Source organism: Dryas octopetala, chromosome 9 (assembly GCF_963921425.1).
Source record: "Dryas octopetala chromosome 9, drDryOcto1.1, whole genome shotgun sequence".
NCBI classification, from domain to species: domain Eukaryota; kingdom Viridiplantae; phylum Streptophyta; class Magnoliopsida; order Rosales; family Rosaceae; genus Dryas; species Dryas octopetala.
The window spans coordinates 5793922-5811699 of NC_141374.1; the positions used below are offsets into that span (position 1 = coordinate 5793922).

Sequence of the window (17778 nt, forward strand, 5' to 3'; positions counted from 1 at the left end):
TTATGTAAAATATGGCAATCTTCTTGGCTAGCTGTGATGTATATTAGCTTTTATAGACCTGGTAAATGTCAACCAGCTACTCGATCAGCAAGTATGAATATGTCAAAATTAGTAGGTGAATCGAGTTTGCTACGAATTATAAATAAATCAATTAAGTTAGTGTTAAACATGCCCTTCCAGACTCTCGTACTAGGGATAGGTTTGTTTTAAAAATAAGTAAATCAATTAAATTTTTAGTTTATAAGATCTGTGTTCATTAAATACTGATTTTGTTATAATTAATTATCCTTGCTCTATACATACATAAATCATTGTAACACGTGATACTTAGAATGAAAAAATATATATATTTTTTATAATTTTCAAAAAGTTTTACATTTGTGAATTGGGGTTGGCCCTAGTTGGCCGAGGATAAAAGCTCCCAAAAGCTCCCCGCTTACACACCCGGATTCGAATCCTCCCCCCTTCCCTGTAATTAAAAAAAAAAAGTTTTACATTTGGTATAACTGCTTTAGCCGATTGAAAATATTTCACTTGAAATTTTGAAAATGTGAGATCCTATAGGATCCTATCTAAAGTTTTATTTTCCTAGGTCTATAGATAAAAAAATCTACTTTCTTACAATTACAATGTTCATTCGAATATAGAGTACAATCCTTGGAAATACAGCATCCCACTTCCCACTTCCATTTTACCACTTTCTTTCCATACATTTTGAAATTGAGAAATTGTTAGTGGAGGACATAATTTATTAAGATGGCTGATATATATACACTCATTCTCTTCTCACTTCACACCACTCTCTTCTAATTTGTAAATTACAATTCTAAAACACCATAAAGAAAAACAAAAACCACCCAAGACCGCCTGATCCCCGCCCCGGTCACCAGCCTCCTACACCAGCCTGCTGGTGGTGGTCAGACTCTCTCTCTCTTCTCTTTCCTTCCCCACCTCTCTTTTCACACCCCCTGCGGATGCAAAGGGAGGTCGGCAAGGAAGTGCAAAGAGAGAGATGGGGAAGGAAAGAGAGAGAGAGGGGGAATGAGAAACAGGGAGGGAAATAGAGAGAGAAGAAAGAGAAAAATATAACATCCTACAAGAATCCCTCAATAGATTCATACATCATATATTTCCTATTCTGCAAGTGTCAAAACTCAAAAGGGGCATGCAGTGTTCAAACTGTCATTAACAAGTAGTAACCATGTATTATAGTATGTGACAATTTCTAGCTTTTCTGTTATAATCAATCCCGATATTCACGTAAATGCTGATTTTAGCAGCATTAGGAGTAGCAAATACTGGAACAGTTACAAAACACTAGTCTACACACCGGCTATGCTACTGAAACTAGGTAGAGAGATTACTGATGCTAGCCCGGGAGACTAATGTTCATTCCTTTCTCCTTAGTTGGGAGTGGATGTAAGGTTAAACTGAAATCAAATATTACTGCATCAAGCATAACTCATTTTGGTTTGTCTGTCAAGGTTACCAAAGACTTCAGCACACCCGGACAGACCTTGTCAGCAAGGGCACCTTTTTCTGAAATCAAAAGGGCCTTATCCTTCACTAAGCTTTGTAGCCTTCTCGAATCAAAGTCAAGTTGTTCTTGATCTGCATCACAAGGACAATAGAAAAAGATTCATAATCTATTTCTTGAAATTAAAAATGAGATAATAATTACATGAAAAAAGAAACTAACACAAATATATATATATATATAATATGCTAACAACTTATGAATTCTGAGTTCATGACTGTACTCCTAACTTTCTTTTGACAGTAAAGAGAGACAGAACAGCAATTGCAGCCGCATTTATCTAAAAAATTAAATGAATTTCTCCGAGAAGCTTCAAGGGTAAAGTTTGAGGAAATTATACATAACCCGGAGGAACACAACCAGAGATTGATTGAAAACCTTTCAGTGGGAACAAAGAAACCTACAGTTCTAATGATAATTTGACGATGAACAGATCCTTCTCATCTTCAATACAAATTCATCCTGTATATAATCTAGCTTCCTTTTGTGAGATTAATGGATGATGCAAATCAGGAGATGGCATCTTCATGATCATCTATAAGCCTTTTGAATGGGAGGTAACTCTAGAGTCTCAACAGTTAGACAGATAATTCAACCAGACATTTGAGATTGATTGGAAACCTTTCGGCGAGAACAAAGAAACCTACAGTTCTAATGACAATTTTTTATGATGAACGGATCCTTCTCATCTTCAATACAAATTTATCCTATATAATCTCAAGCATAGCTTCCTTTTGTGAGATTAATGGATGTTGCAAATCAGGAGATGGCATCTTCATGATCATCTATAAGCCTTTTGAATGGAAGGTAACTCTAGAGTCTCAACAGTTAGACAGATCATTCAACCAGACATTTTTTTTTTTTTTTTCCGTTCTAATGTTTGTCATCTTGACAAATTTAGTTAACGCCAACATCAATTCTCTGATTTTATTTCCAAGAACAAAAATGAGTGAGCAGATTCCAAAATACTAAATTTTTAACACTCCTATATCCACTAGGTCTTCCTTCATGGATAAGCATTCTTATATATAAATAGGGCTCCTCTAGTGTTTTGAACTTTCGTCCCTGAATATTGAAAGTTTAAGCCTAAACTTTAAACAACAGCTAGAATGAAAACTGACACCTAAAAATTTATAAACATAGAAGAAAAATTGAAAATCTAAGACACAAGGACATGACATCGTAGTGCAAGCATTTCCATTCATGGGAGTGAAGAATCTTATTCTAAGTAGTACAAAGGCAACCTAACAAAACAAATGACTGCTTGCTAAGGTTAAAAACATAGATATCAGATTCAATTCCATTATTACAAAAAGTACCAAGTTTTGAAATCAAAAGTCCACCCCTGATGATTGAAAATGCCAAATTTCTTAAACTTAACAAAGCCTCTATAAAATATTTCTTGAAATCAGTTATATCACCCTAGCATATTGATATATGATATAGCGTAATTCTTAATAACAGTGTTGATTTATTTTCCAAAATAATTACATTAAAAAAGGAGGTCTGAGAGAAAACCTGTCTCCAAGATGGTATGGGCAGCATGAAATGGAATCCTTGCAAAGATATCAGTTCCCGGGAACATCATCCATGTGTGCTCATTTGAGTCATGATTGCCACAGGTGGGGCATACCTCCTTCACCAAAGGTCTTGATTGTGGCCCCCCAATCTCCTTCATTATCGACTCAAAAGGAGATGGAACACTAGTCTTGGTTGTCCGAGCTATCTTCCTCAGAGATGTAAGTGCTTCTCTGTTCCCATTCCTCACCCTGTCATTTTCAACCAGCTGCATTTACATCATAAAAATCATAATGCCTCCAGTTCTTAATAACAAGACCTAATAAAATACATCAATTTTTAACGAAATTGGATTTGTTCACACAATAAAGTCACTTAAATGTACTGGGATTGAGCAATTAACAAAACCCAATATACATATATTACTTATAAAGGAACCTAAAGGGAAATTTTCAAACAATTTAGCCAAGACACATAACAACATCGGAATTGATTAATTTGTCTTGCATACAATTTGCAGTATCTAATCACCCATCTTCTTCATAAAGATAAGAAATAATCTTCTGGTTCTAATTCTCTAATCCAATTTTGTTTTTGACACTTATAATGTGTTATTGTCCTTTAATTTAAATTTCCAACTTGTCAGCTACTTCTCAAAGCATTAATTTTTAAAGATAGAACAAACATGTTTCTAAGAAAGGATCTTGAGGAATGAATTACCTGCAGACGAGATAGAAGGAGATGATCAGCTTCAGTCTCGAGCTCAATTAAGCTCTTCTGGAATTGCTTCATGGTCTCATCCATTTTTGAATTCTCAACAAGATAACACCTAATTCTATAACTGAAATATCATCGAAAAATAGCTAAAATTTATTAGATGGGTTTGATTAATGTCTGAATGAAAACCAACCCAGATTTTATTGCATAGACAGAACCAGTTTTCTCAAACGCATACAAATTCTGAAGAAGAGAAAAGCGAATGATAAGGAGAGGCAATACAGAGAAACAAATGGGTCAAAGAAAAGTTTGAAGAAAAAAAAAAGAAACCAAGTGAAAATTACCTAGATATATACGCTGACAAACATACCTAATAGCTTAACTTGAAACTGCAACAAGCTCTGTAGTAGGGTTTTCTGAGGAGTGACTGGAGCTGAGAAACGAGAAGGAGAGAGGAAGAGAAGGTCTTTGCTCTTTTGGTGAAAAAGGAGGTGGGAAATAGATGGCAAAAAGAGTTGGGCTTAGAGCTTAAAATATGGGTTGGAGTTGGGCTTGGGTGGGCTAATATCACCATATAAAATTTGGGTCTTTATATGACAAAGAAAACAAAGAAAATATGATACAATATTACAAGCCAACAGTGGGCTTGGGCAATATGTAAAAGGGAGTGCGAGGACACAATTCAATTGTGTCTCAATGACATGTAATCAAGGTGTTAAATTTTGAAATTTTCGGTGAAATTTTGCCGAAAATTTCGATTTTTTGGGGTGTCGAAATCGAAACCTCTATTTGTTAAATTTTCAAGATAATTTCGGCGAAATTTTCGAAATTTCGCCGAAAGTTTCGCCGGGGTGCTCGATCTGGTTTTGGGTTTTTGGAGGTGAGATCTGAGTTTTGGGGGAAAAATGGGGGGTGCGGCAGGGGGAGATCGAGGCGGCAGGGGGAGATGAGGGAGAAAGAGGGGGCGGCAGGGGGCGACGGCAGGGGGGTAGCAGGGTGCGACGGTAGGGGGGCAGCAGGGGGCGACAGTAGGGGGCGATGGCAGGGGGCGACGACAGGGGACAGCAGGGGGCGGCAAGGGGGGCGACAGCAAGGAGAGAGAGAGAGAGAGAGAGAGAGAGAGAGAGAGAGAGAGAGAGAGAGAGGTTGGAGTCTTGGAGAGTACAGTGAGTACTCGGGGGAGATTTGGAAAAGAAAGGAAAGACCGAAAGAGAAGGAAGGAAAGGAAAGGAAAGGGAAGAAAAAAAAAAAGAAAAGAAGGAAAGAAAAAAAAGAAGAAAAAAAGAAAAGAAAAGAAAAAAAGAAAAAGAAGAAAAGAAAAAGAAGAGAAAAAAGAAAAAAAAAAGTAAAAAAGTAAAAAAGAGAAAAAAATTAAAAGATTTAGGGTTGATTGGGATTTAGAGACTTTAGGCAATTGTAAAGAAAAAAAAAAGATTTGAGCTTTCGTTTGGCCGTTTTAGAATTTCGTTTAGTTGTTTTTAAACCATAAATTAGTAAACTCTAATATATTTCTATATAAAAAATAATTTAAAATACTCCCTAAACCCTAATATCATATACCATATTCTAGTTTGAGGTTTTTGGGCAATTGAAAAAAAAAATGATTTGGGGTTTCGTTTGGCCGTTTTGGGGTTTCGTTTAATTGTTTTTAAATCCTAAACCAATAAACTATAATACATTTTTATATAAAAAATAATTAAAAATATTCTAAAGGGCCTAAATCTTAATATCTTATATGATATTTTAAACAATATAGAGTATAGATTATAAAGTATATAGGGTTTAGTGTATATATTATAGAGTATAAAAAATATATTAATTTTATTTATTCATTATACTAATTTTATTTCATAGTATTTACCTTCAGTGCGCATTATATTCATCTTATATCACATGAAACTTACTATATAATTTGGTTTTTTCAATGTTTTTTATCAATGTAGTAGATAATATGTTAAATAAACATATAGTAAAGTTTCATTCAAAATTTTCGTATTTTGATAGTAATTTCCATCGTTTCCGTCTAATTTCTGTCGAAATTTAAAAATCTTCGAAATTTCCGTCGAAATTTCCATCGAAATTTCCTCGAAACTCGAAATTTTATTCCTTGCATGTAATATCCATGTCAATTAAATTATTTAATTTTGATGTCACATAAGCCTATAAAAGACTTATTTTAACCTTCCTAAAATTTTTATTAAAAAGATTTTATTCCTAAACTAATATAGCATGCTCGATTAAAAAAAATTAAGAAATAAAACCATAAATTAGTCCACCATCTCTTCATCATAGAAACTGAAAAATTGTAAAAAAATTTTGAGGACACATATAAAAGAAGGGAAAATCTCATCATCGTCATCATCTTCAAGTCCAGCGTTTTTTATTTTTATATTTTGGTTAATATGTCTTGCTTTGAAGACACAAAGGTAGAAAGTAAACATGAGAAAAACAAATCGCTGAGGCCGAGGGACTATATCTCATAAAGTAGTTTGGTCAACTGTTTCTTCCTATTATATATGGATCAAGAGCACTCAGAATTTACATCATTCTGTGTTATATATGCAGCATTTATTTCAGTAACTTAGCCTTATTGCAGCGTGCACCTAATATTTTCTTGTGTGCAATGTTATTGCATAATGAAACATGTGTTTTAGCACAAAAATGTAACGGCCACATGGAGGGCCGCGATTGGTGCCAAAATACCTTGCCGTGAGTGAGAGGTGAGGCTTCCGACCTTTGGGTGCGGGCATGCAACTATTTAGCTTGGTGTAGCCAAATACAAAATGTAAAGATAAAAATTAACGAAAATAAATCTGGAGAACTAAATACAAATCTGACTTTTAAAAAATGACTGTGCAATAAAAAAGAAACGGGGAAAAACTATCTAAATTTTTTTCTTCTCTAGGATGATCTAGGACTTTACTGTGAATGTTAAAATTAAAAGCTCTTGACAAACGTAACATAAACTAAAAACAATAAGAATATCAGATCTGGTGATAGAAACCTAGATCTAGAACCTTAAAGGTAAGATAGTACTGGAAATGAAAGATCTATGCATGATTGATGTTGAAAGTTTACTTTGATTTTAGTTAGATCTGAAATAATTGATAAAGCTAAAGCTAAATAAAACTGAGGTGTAAAACCCTAATGAATGAGATAAATGAATAAAAAAGGAATAAATGCTCAATGAAGGAAATATTGGGATCTGGACCGTAAATCAAGACAAGCAAAATATTCAGATAAAGAGATCAAACCAGCAAGAATGCATTAAATAGAGTCTCAAAAGTAATATTGATCATGAAAAGGACAAGAAAATATAATAAAGAAAGCTTAAAAGTACCAGAGTACCAAAAAAGTATTTGAAGAAGACAATTTTTCAAGTCTAAAACAAAATAAAAATGCAATTCTGACGATAAACAATGTAAAGAAAGCACGGAGTTGAATTTGAGATTTTGGATTTTGTAGAGGCGAAGACCTTTAGCACTATAGCTTTGATTCCTTTTTATAGAGCCTTGAATCGTGCTAGGGTTTTATCTTTGACGAACACGTGTAGGATTGAGATTCATGATGTCACAAAGTGGCTTGATGCTGACGTATGTCCTTGGTTGGTGAATAGATTGTCCTTATCTTGAGCTGTCCACATCCAAACTGATTATCCTTATCTGCTGACGTGCTGACGTGTTGACGTGATCAAGATAGGTTTGATTTAGAAAACTTCCTTCTTCTCGAGTGAACAACTTCCTTTCGGCCGGAAATTCAAGTTGGGCCGGAATAACTAAAACGTTTGACTTTTCATTGACTTGGCAAACCACGTGTCAGCTTGTGACTTGTACTCTAATTAACACAGTGGAATTTTTCAAGGGGTATCAACAACATGTATTTGGCTATCTTAGAAATGTGAGGTATGGATGTTTCCTGCTGTTGGTTTTTCTTTCACTATGATCAATTTGGTTTTTTCATTATAACCTCGTGAGATTTAAGAAGAGCCGCCACTGATTTCAGGTCCTGTTCTACTTCCCATGGTATAATATTGGCAATGGCACCCTGGTCATTACACCATATGACGTGGTGCAACGGCAGTGGACCAGAATACAAAAATTATGTAGAAAGAGTATACAGCAGTCGAGCACACCATTTACTAGTTTTTGTTATATTTAACAATTAATTTATTTCAATTCCTTGGATTGACAAAAGTCTGAAAATGTCTTATGTTTAATGCTTGTCTTGTTGGGAAATTGGAGTGACAAAATAATCACATCTGATCGGATTGAATGCTTCCTATTTTTTGCTAAATAATTGAGACTTTCTGAGTGAGAATTTGGCCAATGTTACTTTTGTTTCTATCTGGTTGATAAACTTGGACTGATAAACTAAGAACTAGAAGATGCAATCGTACTTGGACTGTAAACTTTAATGCCAATGGAGGTTTTGGAAGAGCATTGTGGAGGCAGATTTATCTTAGGCTAACTTCTCTAGAGTTGCTCAAACTGGTCACCAACCTTAGTTTGAAAAATGAGGCCCAACCTTAGCTGAATTATCCATTAATGGTTGATAGGAGCTCGCTGATTCAAGTCCAATAAGATCTTGCAATGCCATTGAGGAGGGGTTCCTATAATTCCCTGAACTAATTTATTTCTGATCAAGAGGAGATGAAAGATGAATTAGGAATATGAGATTGGAAGGGTTGGGGAAAAGAAATTAAAAGGAAAAATTGGATAAGATGATAGGGTAATTGGATTTTAGAGGGATAAGATGGTCCTTCAATAAAAATAATTTTTATTTGATATTATAAATAAATAATGATGTGTATAATAAGTAAAAAAAATAGTGATATGTACTAATTAATATTGCCACATAGTTGTGATTGAGGCACAATTAAGGCACGATTTTTTGAGGTCCAAAATCATTTTCCTATGTAAAATTAGAAAGGAAATGTAAATTCTCAAACTTATACAAGAAGAAATAGCTTCTAGAAAATTGGAAGATCAATGAATCAAGAATGAAATTTCTAGTATGTTCTATCTCCATCAAATTTTTTTGTATATAACTAATATACTGTCACGTAATGTAACCAATCTAACGTGTAAGAGTATTATTAGACGGTATGTTTATATTAATAGGGTATAATATTAATAATATTCATCCATTATTCCTTTCTCTGTTAAAGATATTTGTTCGCTTTGCAAAAGCGTCCTAATATATCCAGTTGCGACTTCCGCATTTACACAGTTTGTTCACTGTTAAAGATATTTGTTCGCTTTGCAAAAGCGTCCTAATATATCCAGTTGCGACTTCCGCATTACACAGTTTGTTCAGTACATTCAAGCATTCATATGACCAACCCCTCATGAATTGAGCATGTTTGAATGGCTCACACTAATTATTAATATATGAAATGGGGCTGAGACATTGCTTGAGATGTTTGGGAATAATGTAATTTAATTAGGCCAAAACTTTCTGAGGTTTTTTAGGAAGTCTTCATTAAAAGTTGCAATTTATAATCTGCTTCCTCTGCCCCCTTCCCTATTGGGAAGTTGAAACTAACTTTTGACAAAACACCGAACATAACACCAGCCTTGTTTATCTTTCCCTCTCTTGCGTGGTCTAATTCCCGATGCTTTCGGCAACATTTTCAATTTCTCTAACAAATCAATCATTGCCAATTTGCCATGTCTAAGCTTTAATGCATATAATGTAATAAGAATGCGCATCTCAGTTGAACTCTAGGAATGGTTCTCAAGAAAGTTCATATAAAATATCTGGGTTTCAAAAAAGACAAAGTATCAAGAGCATAATCAATTATATGATCATAATTTATCAGACTACTTCCTTCTGTTTCCAACAGTACTGCACAAGAAAAGGGTGTTAGCAGTTTAGAAACCTATACAAGCACATTATTACCATTAGCCATCCTGCTTCCCATTGTGTGATCCTACACAGCATCGCCAGTGAAAACATCTATTGCAGCAGCTTGGTCCTGCACATTTTGGGCATTTTGGTCGCCAGCAACATTTTACCGAGCTGGGCTTCCAGCATGAGCATTTCGGCCGCCAGGAGCACTTTACACATTTTGGTCTTGAACATTCAGGGCATTTTGGTCGGCATACTTTAATTCTACAGCACTTGCTTGTACAATTTGCACATGATCTCTTTTGGGAACGCATATTCTGCCGTATCTTTTTGAGACGGCTTTCTGTGGTTATGTTCTCCATTTCTTGGATAAACCTGCATAGATGGCGGATGTAATCAGGGTAAAGCTCCAAGTTGCAGTGGCCACCTCCTTTAATCCACAAAGGCTCATACGGATCCCTTGCCATTTTCCACAATCCATTGCCGTGCAACCAATTCACAATATCATCTTCTGTACCCTGAAAGGTGAATTTTTTAACGCATTTCAGATTATTATCATTATAATGAAGCAAATTAAATGAAGATAAATTGATTAGAGCAATTTGTTAGATAATCATGCGGACATTTTGACACAAGAGTTTCCCTTAAAACAGAGGCTTAGATTGTAAACATAATTATATAAACAGCCAACTAATACTTTAAGGTCATTATTTGAAGGTTTAGTAGTTTATTAACAATCACCAAACCAGCAAAAGAAAACTCTAAGACATAAAGTTAAGCAAGGGATATATGCACGTCAATACATATGCCAACAATGCTTCCATTCAAAATTGTTCTCTGAGGTGCAATACAAAACATAGCCAAGTTGGGTAAGAGGGCACAATCAAGTGATTGCAATCTAATAATACAGTTCTAGTAAGGTTATACAGTTCTGTTTCAACCTCAGATTAATATTCATAGGGGGAAGGGTGTTTCTTTTCCTCAAATTGACATTTCTTTATGGAGCAGATTGCTCAAAATAAGAATTTTCCGGTTTCAGCATATGTTGGACTATATAAACTAGATAAAATAAGAACTGTGCTACTCCTTACACCTCACTATTATGTCCCACACAGAGGCATAGCCACATAGGTCAAGGTAAGCCCCCAACTAAATAAATAGTAGGCAACCAATAAGAAAGATAATTAAGTATCTGTGTGTGTTTGAGCCCTTCTCCCTCTTTTTTTTTTTTTTTTTTTTTTTTTTTCAAATGTGCAGATGGGATTGAATAAGAAAAATTAGTGGAGGAATGTGAGAGAAACTGAGGAAAAAGGAATTTCAAGGGTGGAAAGTGTCACCCAATGATGACCGGTCTTAGCTCCAATACCACTGTTAGATGTTGGACAGTAAGATGTGTTAATAGATAATATGGTTTCGTAATTTTTGTTTGACTGATAAAATGAGAAGAAATCACATAGATTTATCTCTAAGCAGAAATTAAAATATCAGTTAGTTACTAGCTACTAAATTAGGGGACAAGTTACAAGCTAACATGTGCATTGTATTTCCATACTTTCATCTACTCAAGCAAAGTATTTTTCTATTACAACTAAAATTCCTCTCAACAAATGCACCAATCTAACATTTGCACCTACCAATCTTATTGAAAGTAGGAGTCAGAGGCTAAGATCAGAATATAAGACTTTGGCAGTTGCATATTCAAGATTCTCAAGGACTTAATGACTCAGGAGCTATGCTTTTCATCTCAAGCTATAGAATCTCTGAAGTTGGTGAATTCTCTACTTTACTCTCTTTGATTGATAATGTCCTGTTGCATCCATCAAGATCAAATAAAGGTCTTAGAAAATTGAATCCTCGGCAAGTTTTCGTGTAAATCTCATTTCAGTCAATTGATTGATGATCCATCTCTTCCTATTTTCAACCATCTGTTATGATTTGGAAGGCTAAGGTACTTTGTAAGGTACGAGTACTTGCTTGGATAATTGTTTGTGAAGAGTGAATATCTCTGATTCAAAAGAGAGACCTAATGTTACTTATTACCTCATCATTCATATACTATGTGCAAAGATGCGGCTGAAAGTATTGATCACCTTTTCCTTCATCATTCATAGAGAACAAAATGAAGAAAATTATATGAACATACAGTCACAGATTAGCGACTACATAGTCGCTATATTGTTAAAGCATATGAATGGAAGAAACAGACCACAAGAAATGGCTATCTTGAGTAACTTTCAATGTCCTGGAATAAAGGAATTTTAGGCTTCAATCCTTTTCATACTTTAAGCCCTCTAATTTTATTGTGCACTTCCCAGTCAACGGTTTTCGTTCACATACACAAGTCACTCAGTAATCAGATTTTATCAATCTTAAACCTCAAAAAAGCAATGAGAATTGGTTTTACATATACCAAATGATACACAAATTTCTGATTAATTTAGTGCTGTAACCCCTAAACGCTTCAAGTAACTTCGAAAGTCCTATCGATTCCATGCTCCATGAAAAAAATCTGAACTTTATGTTGACTCTTTCAAACTTCACCAATCTCAGTTTGATGAGTCATGAGAAATACTTCCACCTAAAAGGCTCTAGCTCTCACGCTGCTTTTTTAATACTATTTTTCCAGGATGCATCGAAAGCAACATCATAAGAATGGGACTCACAACCTAGATGACAATCATGTATGCCCTTTTCAGACCCTTGCATTGCATCTGCAGCCAAAGAATTATTGAAATTGAACCTTTCGCAATGCCTCTCAAATCCATTATCTAATATCCTAGAACACTAAAACTAACTGCGAATAGCAATAAGGATATATGATGGAAATGGTACAATTTTCATGATTGCAGTCCACAAACTCAAATTAAATATAGTTTAATATTAACTAATTGGGGGCGGATCAGTGAAGCCTTTATCACCATAAAGCCTATTCTTATAAGTTCATTTTCTAAGGAATTAGGTTTTACACTCGCCTACAATTTATAGTACAGCCTCCTCCATTCAGGCTTGCTGTGTGAAAATTTAAGACACGAGTAAAAGGTGTGTAGAGATCTTAAACATACAAATAAAAGATATGCTCCAAATCTTTTCTTGTGAAATTAAAGGTCATCGCATAAAGCTAGAAACTCAGACTAAACCAAACAATTTGAGCATCAGATACAGAGTCTAGGTTGCAACCTAATAGTCCCACACTTGACCAGACTGTTGGGGTTGTTCTATTTGTGGGAAGATAAAAGTTCTTCAAATGCCAAAGAACTCATTCAAATATTTTTCTAAGTGGGGGAAATGTCTGTACTCAACTGAATTCACAGTGAGATTAGTATGATACTAGAATATAATTTATGGTTTTCTTTCCAATTAAATGGTGGTATGCTGCAAAAGATGCTAAAAAATTAAACTAAGTGGAAAGAAAGTGTAAACCTTCACAAGTCCTTCAAGAATTATCAAGCATACTCCCAGCGAAAAAAAGAATTATCAAGCATACAACATTTTTAGTGAAACGAACAATATGCATTCATATGGAATTTTAAACAAACAGAAAACAAGGAGAATTGAAAAGGAACATTGAGGTTTATAATGCTTAAACATTGCAAGACGTACTTACATGTATCACTAGCACAGGGCACTTCACCTTCTTAATTTTGTTGATGTTCTGCATACATTAGAATACTTAATAGCTAAGAATTCATCAGCAATACATGATACTCAAGTCTTGACAACATATAAATCATTAAATCATTCTAGCAGTTTACGATTGGACATCAGTATAACAAAATACTAACAATCTATTTGGTAAACTGTGTCAAGATCAAGGTGATGCTAGACATCTTCCTTACATGACTAAGCAAGATATAATTGTACCTTATAAATGTCAAAGCAGAATTTGAATTTCACATGGCAGAGGACACGAAGGCCAGAAAGAATTGCGCTGTGCAGAACTACACCCCTCAGCCTTGGCAGTTTGGCTGCCAAGTGCAGTGTTGGTCCACTGCCAACTGACTGCCCATACAAGATCAAATCTTCCTGGCTAACTCCATACTCAGTCTCAAGGCACTCATATACTGCCTCTATGTCAGCATAAGTATTCGCTTCACTAGGCTGGATTTCATGGGGGAAAAAAGCATAATTAAATACTTATACTGAGAAACAATAAAATAAAGCGAGCTGTTCCAGATTTTACAATATGATAAGCAAAACCAGAAAATGTGAGCTAGTAAGAATGTCCAGAAATGGACAGAAACCCACAATTTTCATAGAATAAAGCATAACAAAATCCAGAACATCAATCCACTCTAATAGTTAAATATAGTGGCTATCAGTTCACACATGTATTTCTTCTAAAGAACTGTATGCAGCATTGAGCTAATCTGGCCATATTTGTGACACTGTCAGTCAATACCATGACTCATACACGAACCCCAATTGATTCAGGAACTAGTGTTATATCTAGAATAAGAATTAGGCCTTTTCTCTAGGAAGTGCATGCCTCATCTTCTCAACATATTCTACTAACCTTATCCCAAAATTCCACCTCATTGCTCATTCCTGCCATTTGTTTCTTGCATTATTCTATATATCTCCCAATTCCAATTCCTCAGGTGAATTATATAACACGGTATATGATTTAGAAATGTTTTCCTAAAAATGTTATTACAAGGTGGAACTATAAAATATTTCACACCATGTAGCATAAATTGATTGTAGACTACCTTTCCAGTAGAGGCTCCATAGCCAGAATAGTCATATCTGCATAAAAAATTCAGCAGTAGATCAACATCAAAACCCAAACAAGGAAATGGCAAGGAAAAAAACAGGAAGCACAACATTAAGTGAAGCTTAATATCTATCACATTGCACCTAAAATCAGTGAAATCTGCAAAGAAAATCCCACCACCAAAAGTTGTACGTTGATTGAGCTGGACATCATTTACAAATTGACTTATATGACTTATAAATTTCTTAAAAAGGAGAAAAATAGATCTCAAAAAATGGGCATTCAGAAATCTGAAAAACCCATTTGCAGAGTTCAGAGATATAATCTTATGACTCTAAACTTGTGCAGAAGTCATAGATTTCATGTTATAATTTTGAGAAGAAAACGCAGATAATTAGTTTTCAATAAAAAGAAAATCTTTTTTAACCAAAAGATGAAAAGAATAGGGAGAAAGTAAAGATACAGCCCCAGAGGCACATAATTCCAAGAAAAACAGTAAAGCTGCTTCTCCATCCAAATAGAACAATAAAAACCAATTACTTTATACAAGGGGAAAAGGTACTGTTAGAGAAAAGAAAAGGTTGAAAAAGACCGATAAGAACTAACATCCAGGAAACTATATTAACTCTGCCATATTCACTTTCACTTTGATATGTTATTGGGGAAAAAGAAAGAGAAAAAGACATTTAAACCCATATAGAGTGAGAAGAAGTTAATGGACTTCAGTACAAACTGAAGCATTAACATTTACAACTCACGGATCTAAGGCCATCAAAATAAATCTGACCCAGAAAAAAGTTTTTAGTGGGTAGTAAATGGAATTAACATCTACTGTTGTTTGTTGAGAAATTAAAAACCCAAAAACAGGACCAAACAAATATAGAGAGAAGCTCAAAAACAGAAGGGGGAAAGAAGTTTTTGAAAGCGAAAGGTCAAAAAAATGTGAGATTTGTAAACCCCATGAGCCATGAGCTCAGAATCAGATAGACTGCTACATTTTAGAGAGAGAGAGAAGAGGCTTAGAACCCAAAAAAAATCCAACCACTAATCAAGCATTTTGTGAAGTAAATCTGGAAAAGTGAGTTGAAAATAACTAACCCAATGAGATTAACCCTGAGAGTGACCTTGAGCTGCACAAAGAGATCATAGAGCTGACCAAGGTCAGCAGCATTGCCATGAGAGTAAAGCAAGGTAAGGCGAGCATAAGGGTTTCTGAGATAAAAAGCAACAATCTTGTTCCCATGTTTGGTATCAATGAGCAGGACGTCCAAGGAGTTGTCATCGGGGTGAGGAACAGGAAACGACGTCGTTGTGGAGGGGGAGGGCAGTACAGTGAGCTTGCCGTCCTGGCGCTTTTCGATCTTGTAGGTGGGTGGAGATGGAGGAAAGAAGGCAAATTTAGCAGCCAGGTGAGAGAACATGCACCCCATTCACACCCCCAAGAGAGTTGAAGACAACCCAACTCATTGAATAATTAAGACCAGACTTGAATGCATGTGTAGAGAGAGAGAGAGAGAGAGTAAGTGGGGCTTTGTGGGTTTGGGGTTGAAGAGGGTGTGAGCTTGTTTTTCAAAGAAATGGGTTTGTGGGTTTCTTCTTCTCTTGGGATCAGAGAGAGCAGAGTGGTGGTGGTGGTGGTGGTGGTGGTGCAAGTTACTTTGGGGTCTTGTACTCTTTGTGTTGTGTTTGCTTAGCTAGATATGTGTAAGATGAGGTCAGTGGGTGTGATGGTGCAGAGTTCCCAGAGAGAGTGAGAGAGTGAGGACAAGGGCACTATTTGAAAAAGCTGAGTTAAATTAAGCGCATGACTTCATTGCTTGTCAGGTGTAGACTGTCCAGTGCAGCCAAGCAGGTCAAATATTGCAGCTTCCCCCTTGCTTACCAGCTACAGGACATCTCATTTTTTTCCCATTTTGAGGACTCTTGACTCTTCTGCATTGCATTTGTGATTTTTGTATCCACCTTTGACACTTGTATTCATTTAGCCAATATCAAAAACCCCCTTTTCCTCCACCCTGTAACGAATAAAAAACACCTTTTCATTTTGTATTAATTTGTTTTTTCAACTTTTCCTTTGGTCATTTGGTCAAATTATATAATTTGGTACCTATCTTGTTTTCTAAGATGTCATTAATTCACATTTAGGGTAGAGACATAATCTTTGACCAAAAAAAAATAAAAGGGTAGAGACATAATCATGTTATGGTGAATTATTATTCTTGATCAAAAGGTAATGATTATGGAATTATCACAATTCCTGGGGTGAAAGTGGAAGTTCATTTTCCTACCATGGGAAGTGAACTTTCACTTTTTAAAAATGAGAAAAGGAGATGGCTATCATACTTGAAATTTCATTGTTAACTAAATTACATTTCATACCTAAGATGTCTTATAGAAGTAATGATTTTTCTATTTTTGCCATGTTGAAGATGTCCAATTAAAATTTTTCTCTCCAGATGAAAGAAAAAAATTTCTATAGAATAAATAAAGAGACAATTATTGATAAGAGTTTCAAACTTTTCTGATTTATTCATGTGGGGAATAAAAATTACCCAAGAAATTGAGTTACTGATAATGGAAGGGTGATCATAGGGTGAGAGTTGAGAACGAAAAATAGTTTTTTAGACAATCCTCCATTTTGGAAGCCTCATTTTGAATTTAATTTTTTTTGTTTAATTTGATTTATACCCATTTCGGATTTGCCATGTAAAGTTTTTTTTTTTTTTTTTTTAGAAAATTAATTTTTTGAATTCCTCTTTTACCTTTTGAGTTGACAAAAGGTAAATTTTAATTTTGGTTAGTTAATGTCTTATTTTAAGCTATTACTGTTTATTATTTGTAATTAATTGTCCATTAATTTATTAAAATTTTCTTTTTTTATTTTGTTTTCTAATTTTAAAGTCTATCTTACCTTGTTCATTTTCAAAGTTTGTCTTACTTTGTTAACCATCCAAGTTCACCTGTACTGTAGGTTAACATATTCAATGATATTTATTCTAGAGATAATTAGGTTTGGGTCTTTTAGAAAAATAATTTTTAGATGGAGACCGAGAATATTTTTTAAAATTTATAAGAAAATACTTTTAATTCATAATAAAGTCTTTTAATTTATAAGAATTTTTTTAATTCATAATAAAGTTCTTTTAATTTATAAGAAAATCTTTTTAATTCATAGTAAAGTTATTCCCTAATTTAAAGGGTATTTCCCCTCATGGGGTGTAGAGTAGGCTTTGTAGAGGCTGCATGTTCCGCCCAAAATCCCGGAGTTAAACCCTAACATAAAGCCATCAAAAAAGAAAAATAAAATGACTTGATTAAAAACCCTAAATCACTACCGGTTTTAGTCTAAAAAAGACTCATAAAATAGACTAGACTTTAATTCTCCCTTTATTCTATTCCAACAATCCAACCTTACAAACATTGATTTAATGATTTCGTTTTT

At 34.6% G+C, this 17778-nt stretch overlaps 2 protein-coding genes across 3 annotated transcripts; both read right to left on the reverse strand.

Annotated features, from left to right (window-relative positions):
* Nucleotides 1–1166: 1166 nt before the first annotated feature.
* On the reverse strand, nucleotides 1167–4279 carry LOC147273412 (P53/DNA damage-regulated protein). Of its 2 annotated transcripts, none has more exons than XM_086227472.1 (4): nucleotides 4143–4279; nucleotides 3776–3896; nucleotides 3056–3323; nucleotides 1167–1611 (listed from the first exon to the last, which is right to left on the reverse strand). In XM_086227472.1, the coding sequence occupies exons 2-4, from the start codon at nucleotides 3857–3859 to the stop codon at nucleotides 1463–1465; spliced, it is 501 nt and encodes a 166-aa protein (XP_086083598.1). In that variant the 5' UTR covers nucleotides 3860–3896; nucleotides 4143–4279; the 3' UTR covers nucleotides 1167–1462. The 2 variants fall into 2 exon arrangements, with proteins under 2 accessions (XP_086083598.1, XP_086083599.1); XM_086227473.1 differs by having other exon boundaries at nucleotides 4117–4250.
* A 5209-nt stretch (nucleotides 4280–9488) lies between these two features.
* Nucleotides 9489–16163, reverse strand: LOC147273413 (alpha/beta-Hydrolases superfamily protein). The gene is made up of 5 exons (XM_086256232.1): nucleotides 15435–16163; nucleotides 14332–14368; nucleotides 13484–13720; nucleotides 13227–13274; nucleotides 9489–10140 (listed from the first exon to the last, which is right to left on the reverse strand). Exons 1-5 carry the CDS (start codon nucleotides 15764–15766, stop codon nucleotides 9676–9678), a joined length of 1119 nt encoding a protein of 372 aa, XP_086112358.1. The 5' UTR covers nucleotides 15767–16163; the 3' UTR covers nucleotides 9489–9675.
* Between the last annotated feature and the right edge of the window lie 1615 nt (nucleotides 16164–17778).